The sequence below is a fragment of the Sorghum bicolor genome, chromosome 9, assembly GCF_000003195.3.
Source record: "Sorghum bicolor cultivar BTx623 chromosome 9, Sorghum_bicolor_NCBIv3, whole genome shotgun sequence".
NCBI lineage: Eukaryota > Viridiplantae > Streptophyta > Magnoliopsida > Poales > Poaceae > Sorghum > Sorghum bicolor.
The window spans coordinates 57,182,234-57,199,445 of record NC_012878.2 but is presented as its reverse complement, the minus strand read 5'-3'; the positions used below and the strand labels follow the sequence as shown (position 1 = coordinate 57,199,445).

Here is a 17,212-nt window from a genome sequence, read left to right as displayed (position 1 = left end):
AGAAACCTACTTCGAAGGGGCATGATTTCTTTGCATCTTCGATTGGGGAAAAAGTCTAATAAAAGGCGCCTATTCATCGCGAGCACCGGCAGTTCTCTAAATTTAGGTAAGAAAATTTACAATAGGAGTTGAGTGGTTGCTGTGCACAGGGTGTATTTTTATAAGGGGTCCAAATATGAGCTTGTTATAGCACATAACAACAAATAAAGCTAGGGAAGCATACTATGGTTAAGATGGATAAGCTCATCTAAAAATGGCTAAGATCGAGAGGATGCGCTGACACTACATGAAGAAAGTGTGCTTTCAACTGGATGTATGCAATACTATGTTATAACTATTGTTTAGGCACATAGACACTAATCTTTGTTTTAGCCAATGAAATTATGTTGTGTGGGGACAATGATTTTGCCGTTTTGGGACATGAAAGTATGCAGTAATGGTAGCTCAATTCTTCGTTGTTTTGATTGTATTCTCTGTTATTCAGACGCGTGAAAAAAATGCTCACGGCAGTCATAACCTCACCGTGCACTCATAGCAATCCAACCAACAAGTCAGCCAACCAATTAGTAGCACAGTGTAGCCTGGCTGCAAACCAAACACACGTGGACAAGCTAGTCATGCTCGGCCTGGTTCTTCTCCTCAGCTAGGCCCATGCTGATCCACCTAACCAATCATATCCTGAAACTGAAAGTTTTAGATCACTTCACCTACAGGGACTACCATAGCCAGGGTTTAGGAGCTTGAGAAGGCCGCATTTCTTGGAATGTTGATTGGTGTCATTGTTGGCTTGTTGTTGCAGCAAAGCGGTGCAGCGAACCGTAATAGAGTTTGGCAGATGTTCATTTTGGTGGATTTCGACAAGGTGCATTTAACATTTCATTTCCACTTATACCAGTGATGCAAATCAATACATTATGTGTTTCATTAACTTCATTATTGGCGCCAATATTATTTCAAAAATTCTTCTTATGAGAGCAACAAATTAGATTAACATACTTTTGTTGTCCGTAGCAACGTACGGGCATTGGCTAGTTACAGATAACAGATGAAGATTGGGATAGGGATAGGGCCACAGCGGGCGATACAGCACAACGGGCCACAGCCCAACTCACGCCTGTGCGGCCCAACGCGAGTCACCCTTGTCCTCTGTCTTCCAGCTCGGTCTAAAAGTTTCTGTAGCTTCTTCTGACCCGCGCTCTCGTTGAACGGAAGTTCGAAAGACATCGCCGGAGATGACGTCGATGGCCACGAAGCTCGTGAACACCGCCGAGGTCGCCTCATCGGAGGCGCAAACCCTAGTCGCGGTAAACCCCCTCCGCCGCCCACCTCTCTTCCTCCCCTTCCGCACCTCCGCCGCCCGCAAAACCCTAACCCTCCGTCAATGATTCCCCGCAGGACATGCGGAAGGCAATCAACACCATGAAGTCCCTCGCCGTAGACTTCGAGAGGAACGGCAAGTCCGACAAGGCAAGCGAACGCGACTGTTTAATCTCTATCTGACATCGCCTCTAACCCCCTCCCTCTCACACCTCCAATGGCACGGGCTTTTTTTTTTTCATTTCAGGTGAACAAGCTTGAGGAGATGGTTCAGGAGATGGTGGCTTCGTACGAGGACTGCGCGGCCATGGCCCAGGCGATTAAGGCGGTGCCTGTGGTGTATCAGCCATCTGATCAGGTAGGGGTGCTGCCTGCAGTCCGAATTGAAGCAATTTAGGGCGGATTTGGAATAATTATGTCTAAGTCTTCTTAGTCTTGTTGTTTTGGTTCGGTCTCCACTCAAAGCCAACGGATTTCAAAACATTGATCGAGGTGGAGGTTAGCAAGATTAAAGGAGCGTCATCAGCATCACAACAGAACCACCCACTCCTACGGCAGTTCAGGGAGTCTGTCTGGGTATGTGTTACAGAGTAGCATGCTAATGGTCATTTGATGATCTTTCAGGATTATGCATTGTACCCGTGCTCCCTGCATTAGCTAGTTGCTCGCATGTGATTACAATAGCTAGAATGTGAATTTGGAAACAGAAAGGATATGTTTGTGTAATTTCGCAAAATGTCTTATCTTCTGATGTCTTGTGTTTTTTTTTCTGCAGAATGTTCACCATGCTGGTCAGCCTATGCCTGGTGAGGAACAGGAGGACATTGTCATGACTAGCACTCAGATGAGCATCTTAAATGTCACATGCCCATTAACTGGAAAGCCTGTGATTGAACTGATAGATCCAGTTCGCTGGTATGATTATAATTCTGTTCTGTACTTCTGTATCTCTTTGAATATTCTTAGTGGGGTTTTCTAACTCAATAAGTGATGGTTGTGCGGAAATTGTTCAACCTGGTGAAATTTACAGAATTTTTTAAGTCCTGTCATGCTAAAAAGAGAATGATCATTCACAACTGATAAAGATGGAGCGAAAGTTGTAGGCACAAACAACATGTTTCAACAGCACTTTGAATTATGTTTGTTGAGTACTATATTTGGTCTGTATCCTTTCGGTGATTTAATGAAATCTGGATTTTCCTGGCCTCATTTGATATGGTATTCATGTCAGTAGAATGATTTCTTCTCAGCTCTCTGTCTCCCTGAGGGAGCTACTAGTTTGCCCTTGTCAATAGTGTAACAGTCTTTACACCAGATATCTGGTGCTACTTATACAACCCTTTCTAGCAACCTGACTTACTTTGAGACAGCCCAAAAGTAATAATTTCCTTTCTGTCACCATGGTATACTTTGATACAACACTGTGCCATCTTGGCTGATAAATCCCCAATTGGTTATTACTCCATAACATGCTTTGTTTCTTTAGTATATGGATTTGAGTGACAATTAATCCATTTGTTTTTTATTTATGTGATACAACATCATAAAAATTGTTATATGAATATAATAGGATGATTGTATAAGGATTTGAGTGACAATTAATCCATTGGTTTTTTATTTATGTGATACAAAATCATAAAAATTGTTATATGAATATAATAGGATGAATTCGGTGTCACAAAAGTTATGCATTAATAATGGGTTTTTTTTTGGGGGGGGGGGGGGGGTCATAGCCTTAATGAAAAGAAATATGCCTTGTACAAATGGACAGACGGAATAACATTTGTTCTACTGAATTAAGGGGATTGCTAGTTAACTACTTTCTCTATTACAAATTATAGTTCACTTTAGCTTTGTCCTTAATCAAACGTATCTAACTTTGACCAAGTCTTAAAAAAGCATTAACATCCACAACGTCATTTTTTCGTCATTAAATTCTCCTTGTAATTTGTTTTGATAATGCATTTATTTGAATTTGTAAATGATATACTACACTTTTCTAAAAATTGAGTCAGTTATAGAACTATAATTTGAAACGGTGGTAGTACTTAGGCATTTGGATGTTATCTGTTCAGTATACATGTAGATATATAATTCATTGAACTGATGATAATTTCCTATGTAGTGTGGATTGCAAGCACATATATGAAAAGGACCCAGTAATGCAATATATAAGGACCAAAAAACCACCACAGTGCCCTATTGCAGGTATATCATTACTCCCTGGCCATTCCTTGGTGCTTCCTTTTCATGAGACCCTCACTTTGTTTTTTCTTCATCAATCAGGCTGTCCTAGAGTCCTAGAAAGAGGGAAGGTTATCTGCGATCCCCTCCTCCGTATTGAAATTGAAGAGCTGCGTTCATCAGAGACCGGTGCTCCAAATGCTACAAATATAGACGACTTGACCGATCTACTTGACGATGACGAGGAGTGAGGAGAAGGCCTGGTAAAGGTGTGGTGGGCTGGTGGCAGACTTATTAATGTTTAGGAGGATAGGGTTTAGTATGTTCAGGAATGAGGATACACTGTCTTGTGTGATTCTGTAGGAGAATGAGTTTTAGTATGCTCAGGAATCAGGATGCACTCTTTTGTCTTGTTGGGTTATGCATCTGATGACTTTGATATATTCCATGGCAAATGTGACTTTAGTGTTTGGGTGAAGTAAGCTAACATTGGACTATTGGAGTAGTAATGGAGTCATGCTGGTTGCTGACAGACTAATTACGCACTTTATGTCAATATATTCTCCTCTGTCAAACTGTTTTTGCCCTATTTGGATTGACTGCCCCCAGGAAATGCGAATGCGAATGTTGCCTTCCGGATGTGATGGTTGACATGATCAGCGATCAGGGAAGACCCATTGCGTCGGGAAACCGTGTACCATATTTTTCGTTAAAAACATGTTTATTCAGTCTTCATTAGTTTTTTAGCCCATGATTACGTTACGTGGTGACACCTTGCTCCAAATTTCAGGTATTCGGAGGAAAGAAACAGAAACAGAAATACCACGGAGGTCAAGGATCGCAGCAACACGCCTACTCGCTCTGTCCTAAATTAAATGTCGTTTTTTATTTGCGTTTCTTTAATTTAATTTGATTTATAGGAAATATGTACAGTATTTATATCTCTAAATAAATTTATTTAAAAACTAGATTTAAAGATTTTTCTAATAATACTAATTATATAACATAAATATTAATATTTTTAATATATATTTAATCAAAATTATTTTTCAGAAAGCGACGGAGACTGGACGCACTGGGTCAAGGATCGTATGGGGGCGGTGTCGCGACGGCAACTCTCGTGAGAAAGAGGTGTTGGCGACATGCTTTCCAAGAAGTTGGCGGACCTCGGGCGCACGGTCACGAGCGTACGACCAAAGTCCAAGAAGTTGGCACGGACGCAGGCAACTATGCAAGGAATGCAGAATCAGCACGATCTGTCCGGGCTTCTCGTCGAGAACGATGCCTCGACCGTCGAGGAAGTTCACAGCTTGCAAGTGCAAGCACTCGCTCGCTGCGGACAACACATAACCAACCTGAACGCCTTCCTCACGGGGGTGGGACCTGAGGTGCACCCTGTCCAACCTATTCCAATTTTTACAACCAATGTTTATCCTTCTGCATTTTTACGCTCTTTTTTCCATCTTTGCTTTTTTTTTGTTACGTTCTTATAAGGCAAAGCCGTGGATCTTAAGCGGCCCCAAGCAAATTTGTTCTCACACATTCATAGTCTACTAGAACTATGCCAATGCAAATAAACACTCTATAAATGGGTTTGTCATAGCATACGGCTTATAAACATAGAGGCAAGTTGTAAGCAGCAACAAATGCTGATAACATGGAGCACTCACGGTTGTCATACAAAGTGCTCTAACAGCTACAACTAGGATACATGTTTGATCAGCGTCGTTGATCCATCCACCTTCATCATACCGGATCATCAACCACCTGACTATCCACACTACACAATACAGCCTGCAAAAATACATCACAACAATAAAAGCATGAGCTCAAGAACAACCAACCTATATGCTTTGATGCTGCGAATGTAACAAACATGAAGACGAAAGCGGTGCTAGCATGTCTTCACCTTCAGGACAACTTTTCCAACAGATCAGATCATCATATCCACTGTTGAAACATCAATCACCCTACCAACAACAGGCCTCTGCTCATGAATCTGCAGGATTATATAGTCAAAAGGAAGTTTACTCTAGAATGACATCAAGGTTACAGGGTGTAGAACACTCACAGTGGCACAACTGTTGCCCAGCGATTTTGGCACGTGTTGCTTCAAAGACAGGAAGGGGGATGGATAGTTGGTATCACCACAGTCCTTTTCTTTGATTGCTGGAACCTTCTCAGTCAAAGATATGCCAAATATTTTGCAACTATTTTTGGTAACTTCCCTGTTGTCTGATCCATCCCTTCCAACAGCAACAGTGGGCTGAAATTTCTCAACGGTCACATCTCTATTTCCCATTCCTCCAGAAACATTATGAGCCTGGAGCATCATTGTTTGCTCAGTTCTTCCAATACCTCCAGCATGGCCAAACATTGCACGCATATCCTCATTCTTATCCATGTGACAATGCCCAAATTCAAAAGGGGACATCTTTGGATTATCTCGTTGAAACATTAGGACAGATGGTGGCGATGAGGATTGAGATGGAATAGCTGGTGCTTGTGTCCCACGAAAAGCACACCCATGAAGCTGTGGATGCCACTTATTCGCTTGAGTAGGCACATGAGAACCATCTTGCTGATGAAAGCCACTATTTCTCAAACTTGGATCGACTAGAGTTCCTCGGTAGGGTTGAAATACTTCTTGACCTTGCAAGACCTTTTGGAATCTTGGAGACTCCCCAAAGCCTGAGCAATGGTAGGAAAACCTAGGGTTTCCTAGTGGTGTTCTGACACCAATTCTAGGAACCCCTGGGATACTGTTACTCACATTATTGGAGCAACTTCGCTCATCAATGTACTGCATGTTCCTTGCTTCACATGGCTGAGAAGTTGCAACAGCAGCATTGTCACGAGTTCTATAACCCAATAATTCTTGACCTTGCAAGACCTTGTGGAATTGGGCAGATTCCGCAAAATCAGGACAACCACTTCCATCTACAAAAATGAAAATATTACTCATGATGGAAGATAACAACATAATCATTAAGTGGGCAGTTTTATTATTATTTTTTGGGGGGTGAGGGGGGTGAGAACATACTTGGAACTAGGTAGTCCGGGGGAAGACATGGTTTGAGTCTCTTTGCATTTGGTGCAGACAGATGGGATCCTGAAACTGAACTAGTCAGCTCAATCTCCCAAGGAGAAATCCTGTTCGGTCGACGAAAATCTACATCATCATCCCATCGGACCTGCAAAAATGAATCATTGGTTAATATAAAAATTATGTAAGATCATCAAGAGGATTAAGATTGCAGCAATTTAGACCTGGCTTACTAAGTCAAGAGAGTATTATGTGCCTCCACAATGTGCACTCAGGGTAATAAGAAACCAAAGTGAAATAAACCGATTTATTTTGTGAAAAACGATCTCATCAATTTCATCGAGATGAGAGTAGGCACCAGTAATTGTATTATTAGGTGGTTACCATAACCACCAAAGGGGCATGTCCTTTGGCACAGAGAGTGGAAAAGGTTGCCCTATCCTATCAGGCCAAGACACCGTTTCACCAAACTACTTCACCATGTATATATTTCCATGATCAGATCAATGCAAATCACAACATCTACCAATTCTATTATTCCATTTACATTTCATAATTCAACAATTTACTTAGTAGTGACCCGGTTAAGGAAACCAGGCTGGCACAAGGCAAGCCTCTTTTTTAGATAAAGACATGTCACGATCAACCTAATACATCAAACAGCTGAGGGAGCACAGGATGCATAGTAGGCTGTCAGTTGCAATCCTCAACATTCATTGTGCATTGTATTAGTGGATAGATGTGCAAGATTGCTTATTGGCTTATTAGCAAGCAAATAGTGCTAGGTAGCAGAGGCAACTATATGACGCAAATGTGTAGTGTCCTGTATGAACAGATACAGGTTATATTCTATATGTATCTTACATAGGTTATTTTCTTATGTATCTAAAATTTACCACCTGAAAAGTTATACAGAAAGTGAAGCACTAAAACTTAAAGGCAACATACCATCAAACATTTCCACTTCGAACCACGCCACATGGGGTCAGCATCACCAATTCCTGCTATTACCCCAGTGCATCTGCATAATACTCTCATGTGTCAACCTTAATAAATCCATGTAAGATAAGAACAACGTTTTGGAGAACACCAACCTTCTTTCAGAAGCATCATCACTCTCATATCTCATTTTGAACCTCAAACCAGCAGAAAATTGTTGACTGAAGCTCTTCATAAACTTTGAATACGGTATAATGAATTCAGATTGGCTTAATCTGTAAGGTTTTTGGAAAGCAGTAATTGCCATCAGGGTCATAGTTGTTGGTAGATAAAAAGGTAAGGCTTGCAGCAAAACTCATTTATAGTTCCATTTTTTAGAGAATATTTATTAACAAAACTTTCTAATTTACCACGTCAGGGTCCAAGAAGGTAAAAATGGACACGACATACATAAGAACCAAAGGTCACTCGCTACTTGTGTACTTGTCATGATCATGATATCTAAAAAAAGAGATGTCGAACTAGATTTTTGATTGAAAAGGTCCAAATGCAAGTGGCAACATACATCAATTCAAAGATTAATAATATCACTTAATGTTGGATTCCACTAAGAGTCCTGAATTACTAGATAAATTATGTCATGGTAAATGGGTAGCTCTTGAAACTAATGTAATAGGACTTGCTGTGTTACATGAAACAGCTTAAGAAATGATCACACAAGATTTCAAATCCTCATCAACCAGTAAATTGTAATTGCATTGTAGCTAAAAAGCACATTTTAGTTCATATCATCTTAAAGATCAGCATCAACATGAATGTGCAAATCATTAAAGAGAAACAGCTATATTCATCATCACCTGGGGTTGTAGTAGATGTGGAACACGCTTTTTGTGGCCACAGCATGTGCTACGTTAGCTAGTGAACCAAGATTAGAACACTGATTATAAAGAGCTGGAAAAGCAGATCCATTTTTAAGCTGAGCTGCACGGCGCACTCCAAGTCTTAGCTCCCCATCATCACCTCTGAAAATTATGAGGAATCTTCAGAAAGGACCAACACCAATATGTGATAATTATCTCCATGTTAGCGGTGGCCTACCTCAAAAATAGTACAGCGTCCCCTGAGACAAGCTTCTTCTTGTTGACAAATGCACTCCATCCAGTGGTTAAAAGGTGCCTGCGGGGCTGGCCTGCATCCCATTCAGATGCAGATTCATGAGAAATCAAGGACCACACACATGACATAACTTCTCGTGTTTGTCCTTTACATTCCTTAAAACGGGACCATAACTTTCCAAACAAAAAAAACAGATGATTTTCATGAGCAAAACGGTAAATTTTAAGTACAACCGCAATAACTAACCAATGACATGAGAAATGCTGAGAATAGCACACAAGATAGCAATGCAGAGAGCAGGAAACATTGGCATAGTTTGTACAACCCCCACATGTAATCATTATTAGTTGTGATCATATAATGGTGACATATATAGCAAAAGGATGACTGAAGAATCATGACTGCAAATCCAGGACTTAAGTGAGCAAAGATGAACATTCCCAAGTGCTCAATCCAAATAAGAAATGCAAGTCCTGTAAAACACTAGTCACCGAATGAAGTGCAACCATTCAACATCATTCACCGATACTGATGAATGATTCAGGGTGAACAGGCACAGAAGCCTGCTGAAAAATAGGTATATGTGCACAGCTCATATCTCAGTATCTGTTCATGTACCTCGATAAATGTGGCGGAACCTCCACTCGGTTCCGTGCAAATCCTTGGCGACAAGCTCCTGCGACGGCCGCTGCTGGCTGTAGTCCTGCACGCCCCAAGACCACATGATTCAGAATCGCAGCTGAGAGCACCAACCGGGCACCCAAAAGATGAAAGCCCAGCGCAAGCGAACCAGAGGCGGGAAGCAGTCCTCGGCGGCGCGGCGCGGCACGGAGAAGCCGCCGTGCGTGCTGGTGTCGGAGGCCGTGAGCGTCTTGCAGAACATGTGCGGCATCCGCGAGAACCGCTGCTTCACGGCCTCCCCGTCGTCGCCGTCCCCAGCGCTCCCGTCCTCGGACCCTCCGCGCAGCCGCCTCGCGACATCCTGCACGACGCGTCGGAAGCAAGCGCCACAAGAAACGCAAATCAGCCCAAAAATGTCATCTTAATGGACGCAACGGAGAAACCAAACCGAATCCAATTCCGGTGGAGCACTGTAGCTTCCGCGAACCTCGTTCTCGGCGACGAGGGCGAGCTGGGCGTACACCTCGTCCGTGGACGCGTCCGCCTGCAACGAGCGCAAGAGGACGACAAGTCAATGGAAGCCGCACACCCGCACGGGGCAACCCACCCACGCACGCGGACACACAAACACACACATTGAGGAGCTCGCGGGAGCAAGAACCGGCGCACGCACATGGAGAGTGACGTCGACGACGCGGCAGAAGACGTGGGGCGGCAGGGCGGCGGGCGCCGGCGCGCCTCCGGCTGCGGCCGCGGCGGCGTCACCGAGGTGCTCCAGGTGTCCCTGCGGGAGGTAGACGACGACGGTCCCTTTCCGCGGCAGCGGCGCGACGGGGCCGGCGCAGGCGTGCCAGAGCTCGAGGCACACCGCGGCGCCCGGCCTCGGCTGGAGCAGCGGGGTCAGCGGCGGGGGTGGGGGCGTGGCCGCGGAGCTGGTCCGGCTTTGCTGGGAGCAGGCGGGGTTGCCGGGCTCCGCCTCCTCCTCGTCCTCCTCCACGGTGTCGTTGAGGTCGATCCCCGCCATGGCTACTGCGGGCGGGCGGGCGGGCGGGCGGCGCCGGGCGAGGCACGGGCGCGGAGCACGAGAAGGGGAGCGGCAGGCGGGGAGCGGGAAGGAGGCAGGGAGCTAGCAAGTGATTAATGAGGAGGGTGGGGGTGGAGGAGGCTGCAGGGCAAGAAGGCCAAGAAAGAAAGAACCACCAGGCCACCAGGGAGAGGAGATGGTTAGCAGGGAGGCAGCATCGGAGAGGGCGGTGTGGTGGGGTGACACATCGTGGTAATGGCCATGAATGGGGGGTTATGGAGGCCGAGGCTATAGGCAGCTACCCTCCTACTCCTCCTCCCTACCCACAGCCCAGCCCACCTATCCAGCTAGAGCTAGGAGAGGGAGACGAGGACAGAGAGGGCGGGGGTTCCGTGGCTGTCACTGTAGCTGTGTGAGCCAGCCAGCCAGCAGGGGCAGCGAACGCAAAAGAAGGGTGCGTGCGTGAGGGGGACGCCTGTGCGCCCGTGCCCGTGCCAGTAACACTTGCGCGCTGCATTCTTGCCTTTGGCGATCGTGGAGTAGTAGTACGTGTACAGTAGTAAAAAAATGGGGAGAGCGCCGGAGCGGTGGTCACCGGTCAGCTGCCGGCCTGCCGCTGCAGGTGAAAAAAGAGAGCGGACGATGCGGGAGACGCGAACAGTGATGGCTGGCGCAGCGCAGGCATGCAGGCGGGCGGCAGAGGAGAGAGACGTGGATGGATGGATGGATGGATGCGGACAGAGAGTGTAGCGTGCTCTGCGCATCACCATACGGTACTGTACCTACGGAGTATACTCCGTATTGTAGAGCAGTAGTATGGGTACAATAGACCTTGTTTAGGCAATGTTTAGTTCACCCAAAAACGAAAAAACGAAAAATTTTTGAAGATTCCCGTCACATCGAATCTTGCGGCATATTCATAGAGCACTAAATATATATATGAAAACAAAAACTAATTGCACAGTTTGGCTGTAAATCGCGAGACGAATCTTTTAAGCCTAGTTACTCTATAATTGAATAATATTTGTTAAATAAAAATAAAAGTGCTACAGTGTCAAATCCAAAAAAATCAGATCTAAACAAGGCCTTGGTTCAAAAAATTTACAAAATTTTTCAGATTTCTAGTCATATTAAATCTTGCGGCCAAGCATAATGTGCTAAATATAGATAAAAAAATAACTAATTACACAGTTTACCTATAATTTGCGAGACAAATCTTTTGAGGCTAGTTAGTCTATAATTGGACAATAATTGTTAAATACAAGCAAAAGTGCTACAGTGTCCAATTTGAAAAAAAAGAACTAAACATGGCCTAAGTGGGCAATAGTCATATTGGTTATGTTAACTGAACCTTGTTTAGTTGCAACCAAAATTTAAAAATATTTTAAGATTTTTTATTATATCAATCTTGGGGCACGTGCATAATACATTAAATATAAATAAAAAATAAGTAGTTGTACATTTTTTTACTGTAATTTACAAAATGAATCTTTTAAGCCTAATTAATTAAAAATTAGATAATAATTATAAAATACAAACGAAATTCTTGACAAAAACTTTTCAAAACTAAAACACCATACCGCCGATGCGAGCATTTCGGTCTTGTTTAGATCCAAGAACTTTTTGGATCTGCATAGAATAGAACTTTTGTTTGTATTTAGTAATTATTATCTAATCATAGATTAACTAACTTCAAAAAAAATATCTTGCAAATTACACGCAAACTATATAATTAGTTATTTTTTATTTATATTAATACTCTATGCATGTGTCACAGGATTCTATTTAATAGTAAATCTTGAAAGTTTTTAGATTTTGGACGCAACTAAACATTGTTTTAGGCCTTGTTTAGTTCACCCCGAAATTCAAAAACTTTTCAAGATTCCCCGTCACATCAAATCTTATGGCACATACATTAAACACTAAATATAGAAGAAAACAAAAACTAATTACACAGTTTATCTGTAATTTACGAGACGAATCTTTTGAGCCTAATTAGTTTATGATTAGACAATATTTGCCACAAACAAACGAAAATGCTACAGTACCAAAAATCCGAAATCTTTTCGGAACTAAACAAGGCCTTAGTTGAAGAGGTGAAAAGTTTTTGGGTACTGTAGCACTTTTATTTTTATTTGGTAATTATTATCCAACCATGGATTACTTAGGCTCAAAATGTCCGTCTCGCAAACAATAGACAAATTGTGCAATTAATTATTTTCTTTATCTATGTGATAGAAAACTTTAAAAAGTTTTTGGATTTTGGAGTAAACTATCCTTGTTTAGTTCGTAGGAAATTTTGTAAATTTTTTCAGTTTATCGTCATAACGAATCTTACGGCATATACATATAACATTAAATATATATATAAAAAACATACATATAACATTAAATATAGATAAAAAACTAACTAATTGTATAGTTTGCCTGTATTTATGAGAGACGAATTTTTTGAGCCTAATTAGTTTATAATTAAACAATATTTATCAAATACAAACGAAAATGTTAGCAGGTCCATTTTGCAAAAAAAAAAAAGAAATAAACCAGACCCGGCCTCATCCACTAAAATATTATCCAATTATAGGCTAATTAGGATCAAAAGATTCGTCTCGCGATTTCCAGCTAAACTGTATAATTAGTTTTTGCTTTCGTCTATATTTAATGCTTCATGCATGTGCCACAAGATTCGATGTGACGGAGAATCTTGAAAACTTTTTGCTTTTTGGATGAACTAAACAAGGCCCTAGGCTCCGAGATAAAAATGTGACATCAACACATGTACCGTGCTCAAGTTTAATACTCCGTCAGTTCATCCATTATTCATGCATGCATTCATTCATAGACGTACGGTAGTAGTAGTAGCAGCAGTAGTAGTACACTATTACTGTAATAGTAGTCCATGTACAATTATACACAGACAAGCATTGTACTACTCTGTTATTTCCGGCCGCGCTGGGTGTTATTTCCGGACACTACTCTGTTATTTCGCCTTTGGCCTTGTTTAGTTCTCAGAAAATTTTGCAAAATTTTTCACATTCCCCGTCACATCGAATCTTTAAACACATGCATGGAGTATTAAATATAGACGAAAATAAAAACTAATTACACAGTTTGGTCGAAATTGACGAGACAAATCTTTTGAGCCTAGTTAGTCTATAATTGGACAACATTTGTCAAATACAAACGAAAGTGCTACCGTAGCACTTTTGTTTTTATTTGACAAATATTGTCCAATTATGGAGTAACTAGGCTTAAAAGATTCGTCTCGCGATTTACAGACAAACTGTGTAATTAGTTTTTATTTTTATCTATATTTAATACTCCATGCATGTGCCGCAAGATTCGATGTGATGATGAATCTTGTAAAGTTTTGGATTTTTGGGTGCATCTAAACAAGTAGTTCACCCACGCAATAATAGTCTCAATTTTAATTCATCCACATAATAATAGTCTTAGTTTAGTCCTTGTTTAATTTCGAAAACTTTTTGAATTTCAAAATGATAACACTTTCGTTTTTATTTGATAAACATTGTCCAATTATGTATAACTAGTCTTAAAAGATTCAACTTGCGATTTATAGATAAAATGTACCATTAATTTTTATTTTCGTCTATATTTAGTGTTCCATGCATATGTCGTAAAATTTGATACGACAATAAATCTTGAAAAGTTTTGAGTTTTTTGAGTCAACTAAACACCGCCTGTTAGGTACGAGAAGCTATGTGATGAATTGTTCTTTTCGCCCATGCCTCAGCTGGCTATAAATTTATGGTATGGCCTTGTTTAGTTCACTCTAAAAATTAAAAAGTTTTTAAGATTTCTAGTCACATCGAATCTTTCGACATTTGCATGAAACACTAAATATAGACAAAAATAAAAACTAATTACACAGTTTAACTGTAAATGGCGAGACAAATCTTTTAATCCAGTTCAGTCCATGATAGGACAATATTTGCCATAAACAAACGAAAGTGATGCAGTAACGTAATCCAATATCTTTTCGCATCTAAACAAGACCTATATTTATTTTGTTTCTTTATCTGTCTCATTATAGAATTGATGTGTCAGCTTACTGTAGTCCCAACTAAAAAACCATGATAATTTTTACACTCACAATATCAACTAGATAATAATGTGGTATTGTAATTAAAGAAAAAGAGAAGGAAATGTTTTCACACAACAAGCTATGTCTACACGGTCACCGGTCACTAAGATATAAAGCCACATAGGTACTCCTAGATGATAAGAAACAAGACAACCTATAGGGGCAGTCACGACCGTGAAATCATGAGATAGTTTCTATATTAAGAAAGTCATACAGAGTTTCCATGTTTATCAAAGGCATATATAGACACTACATGATGAAAGCATTTCTTTTTACTAATAGAATGTTTCTTAAAAGTAGAATTTATGCAACCACACCTCTTGTCTCTCTTATCATCTACTCACATCTCCTTCGAACCGGATTCTCATGTAGAAATATTTTATATGAAAAACTTTACATTTCTCTCTTTCTTTGGGCCTTGTTCCTGAAGAAAAAAATTTTTAGGATACTGTAGCACTTTCGTTTGTTTGTAATAATTATTGTCTAACTATGAACTAACTAGGCTCAAAAGATGTGTATCGTCAATTCCGACCAAACTGTGCAATTAGTTTTTATTTTCGTCTATATTTAATACTTCATGCATGCGTTTAAAGATTCGATATGATATAAAATCTTTAAAAATTTTGGATTTTTTGGTAGAAGTAAACAAGGCCTTGTTCTATGGCCACATCATTTTTTTGCTATCCATCCTGGTTTGTACGGTTAAAGGATGCCCTTTGTACTTGCATTCCGTCCTTTTTTTGCGTTTTCAGGCCTTGTTTAGTTGTGAAAAACTTTTTGAATTTTACTATTTTAATATTTTTGTTTGTATTTGATAAATATTGTTCAATTACGTACTGACTAGGCTTAAAAATTTGTCTCGCGATTTACAGAAAAATTGTGCGATTAGTTATTTTTTCATCTATATTCAGTGCTCAATGCATGTGGCGTAAAATTCGATGGGATAAAAAATCTTAAAAACTTTTTAAATTTTGATAGAAACTAAACAAGGCCTCAGTTCAGGACTCCTTTTTTGCTCAAACAAAATCGCCAGCCAGCCTCTGGTTGCGGTTGACGGCGAGGTTAATGTCTGCGCCAACACGACACCTCACCATTATTGATGGTGTCGCCTCGCCGAGGGGGTCCACACGCCTCCGCGCACCGCATCTGGTGTAATCGTTGTAGAGGCGACGATCCAATTTGTCGCGTTTTTAGTACGACCGCACCACCATTCATTCTTGATGCCGACTAAAATTTACACCAGTACCTAAACTTGCGCGGTGACTTAACCTGGGTTTATAACTCTTGATTTTTGATATATTTGAGTCCGTAAACCTTCACACACTTGTCTTTAACTCTTGATTTTTTATATTTATACTATCCTAAAACAAAGTAGAATAGCATCATCTCAACTCGCGGATCAACAAACAATTAGTTTGCTTGTTTCGACTATGAGAATAAAATATCAAAATTCGAGAGTTAGTGACACGAGCAAAGCCACGATATAAGTTTATGGACTAAAATATCAAAAATCAAGAGTTAAGGATCCAAAGACACCATCATGTAAGTTTACACAGCGATAGTGAACTTTTACTCCGTACTACCCGTCCAGTCCGAAGTAAAATCCGGTTGACATTGCTGTAGATGTATGCTTGTTTCGGCCTCGGCTAAACCTAAATCATCGAAACCTCAAATTCCTGGTATCTATATTAGGGCCTCGTTTAGTTGCAAAAAAATTTCGGATTTCGGCATTGTAGCATTTTCGTTTTTATTTGACAAATATTATTCAATTATAGACTAACTAGACTCAAAAGATTCATCTTGTAATTTACAGGCAATCTGTGCAATTAGTTTTTATTTTCGTCTATATCTAATGTTTCATGCATGTGCTCTAAAATTTAATGTGACGGAGAATTTTGAAAAGTTTTTAGTTTTCGGAGTGAACTAAACAAGGCCTAGGTAGAGTAGTAGTCAGGTCTTTTTTTTCTTTTTTTTAGAGATTGTCGTGTCGCTTGCTTCTAAAGATACTATTTGATAATTAATAAAGTTTTCTATTCGCAAAATAAGTACGATTGATGAATGAATATGTCGGTTACAGTATCCGAAACTAACCTTATTGATTTGCATTAGACCTTGTTTAGTTCCAAAAATTTTTGCAAAACAGAAATAGTATCACTTTCGTTTGTATTTGACAAATATTATCTAAACATGTACTAACTATGCTTAAAAGATTCGTCTCGTCGATTCCGACTAAACTGCACAATTGGTTTTTATTTTCCTATATATTTAATACTTCATGCATGCGTTTAAAGATTTGATGTTACGGAGAATCTAAAAAAATTTGCAAATTTTTCGGCTAACCAAACAAGGCCTTACTACCGCCATGCAGGGTTTGGAGAATCGATATCCTACACAGTATCGTTTTACACCGCACGGCACGGGATTATAGTATCAAAGTTCTGATCGAATTAAATTTTATAAATTACAGATTATATACCTATAAGTTTTGTATTTCTGATTTCTATAATTTAGTTTACCAATTTAAAATTTAAAAGTACACTTGTTGACATTTCTTCAATTAAAAATATTTTTAGACCCTACTCAACACAATTGAAGCTAACATAAACGTATACCGGTGTTTAGTTTTCTTTCAAGCAAAGAGAGACTTTATTAGCTAGCTATAGGCAAATTACAATCAACATTTAGAAAGGGCGAAGCGCACACCGCAAAGTGTTTACTACATCTAGCTAATAAAGCTAAAGCATTTGCTACTTAATTGCAATCTCTCCAAACTAAGGGCTTGTTTAGATGCCAAATATTTACATCTCAAAACTTTTAGCTGTAAACTTTACATTCAAGGCCTTGTTTAGTTCACCCCGAA

General features: G+C 40.4%; 2 protein-coding genes across 3 annotated transcripts; one reads left to right on the top strand and one right to left on the bottom strand.

Annotated features, from left to right (window-relative positions):
- LOC8063594 (E3 SUMO-protein ligase MMS21) lies at window positions 1,116-4,076 on the top strand. Its single transcript, XM_002441472.2, has 7 exons — window positions 1,116-1,304; window positions 1,396-1,467; window positions 1,565-1,675; window positions 1,783-1,893; window positions 2,093-2,232; window positions 3,443-3,525; window positions 3,604-4,076. The coding sequence occupies exons 1-7, from the start codon at window positions 1,233-1,235 to the stop codon at window positions 3,750-3,752; spliced, it is 738 nt and encodes a 245-aa protein (XP_002441517.1). The 5' UTR covers window positions 1,116-1,232; the 3' UTR covers window positions 3,753-4,076.
- Window positions 5,053-10,597, bottom strand: LOC8074594 (auxin response factor 15). 2 transcript variants are annotated; one of them, XR_002447822.1, is made up of 12 exons: window positions 9,897-10,597; window positions 9,711-9,767; window positions 9,393-9,584; window positions 9,221-9,305; window positions 8,585-8,675; window positions 8,344-8,508; window positions 7,642-7,761; window positions 7,496-7,568; window positions 6,545-6,695; window positions 5,573-6,441; window positions 5,411-5,471; window positions 5,053-5,295 (listed from the first exon to the last, which is right to left on the bottom strand). XR_002447822.1 is itself a non-coding variant. In XM_002440201.2 (12 exons), exons 1-11 carry the CDS (start codon window positions 10,245-10,247, stop codon window positions 5,435-5,437), a joined length of 2,220 nt encoding a protein of 739 aa, XP_002440246.1. In that variant the 5' UTR covers window positions 10,248-10,594; the 3' UTR covers window positions 5,053-5,295; window positions 5,411-5,434. The 2 variants fall into 2 exon arrangements, 1 of the variants encoding a protein (XP_002440246.1); XM_002440201.2 differs by having other exon boundaries at window positions 5,411-5,500; window positions 9,897-10,594.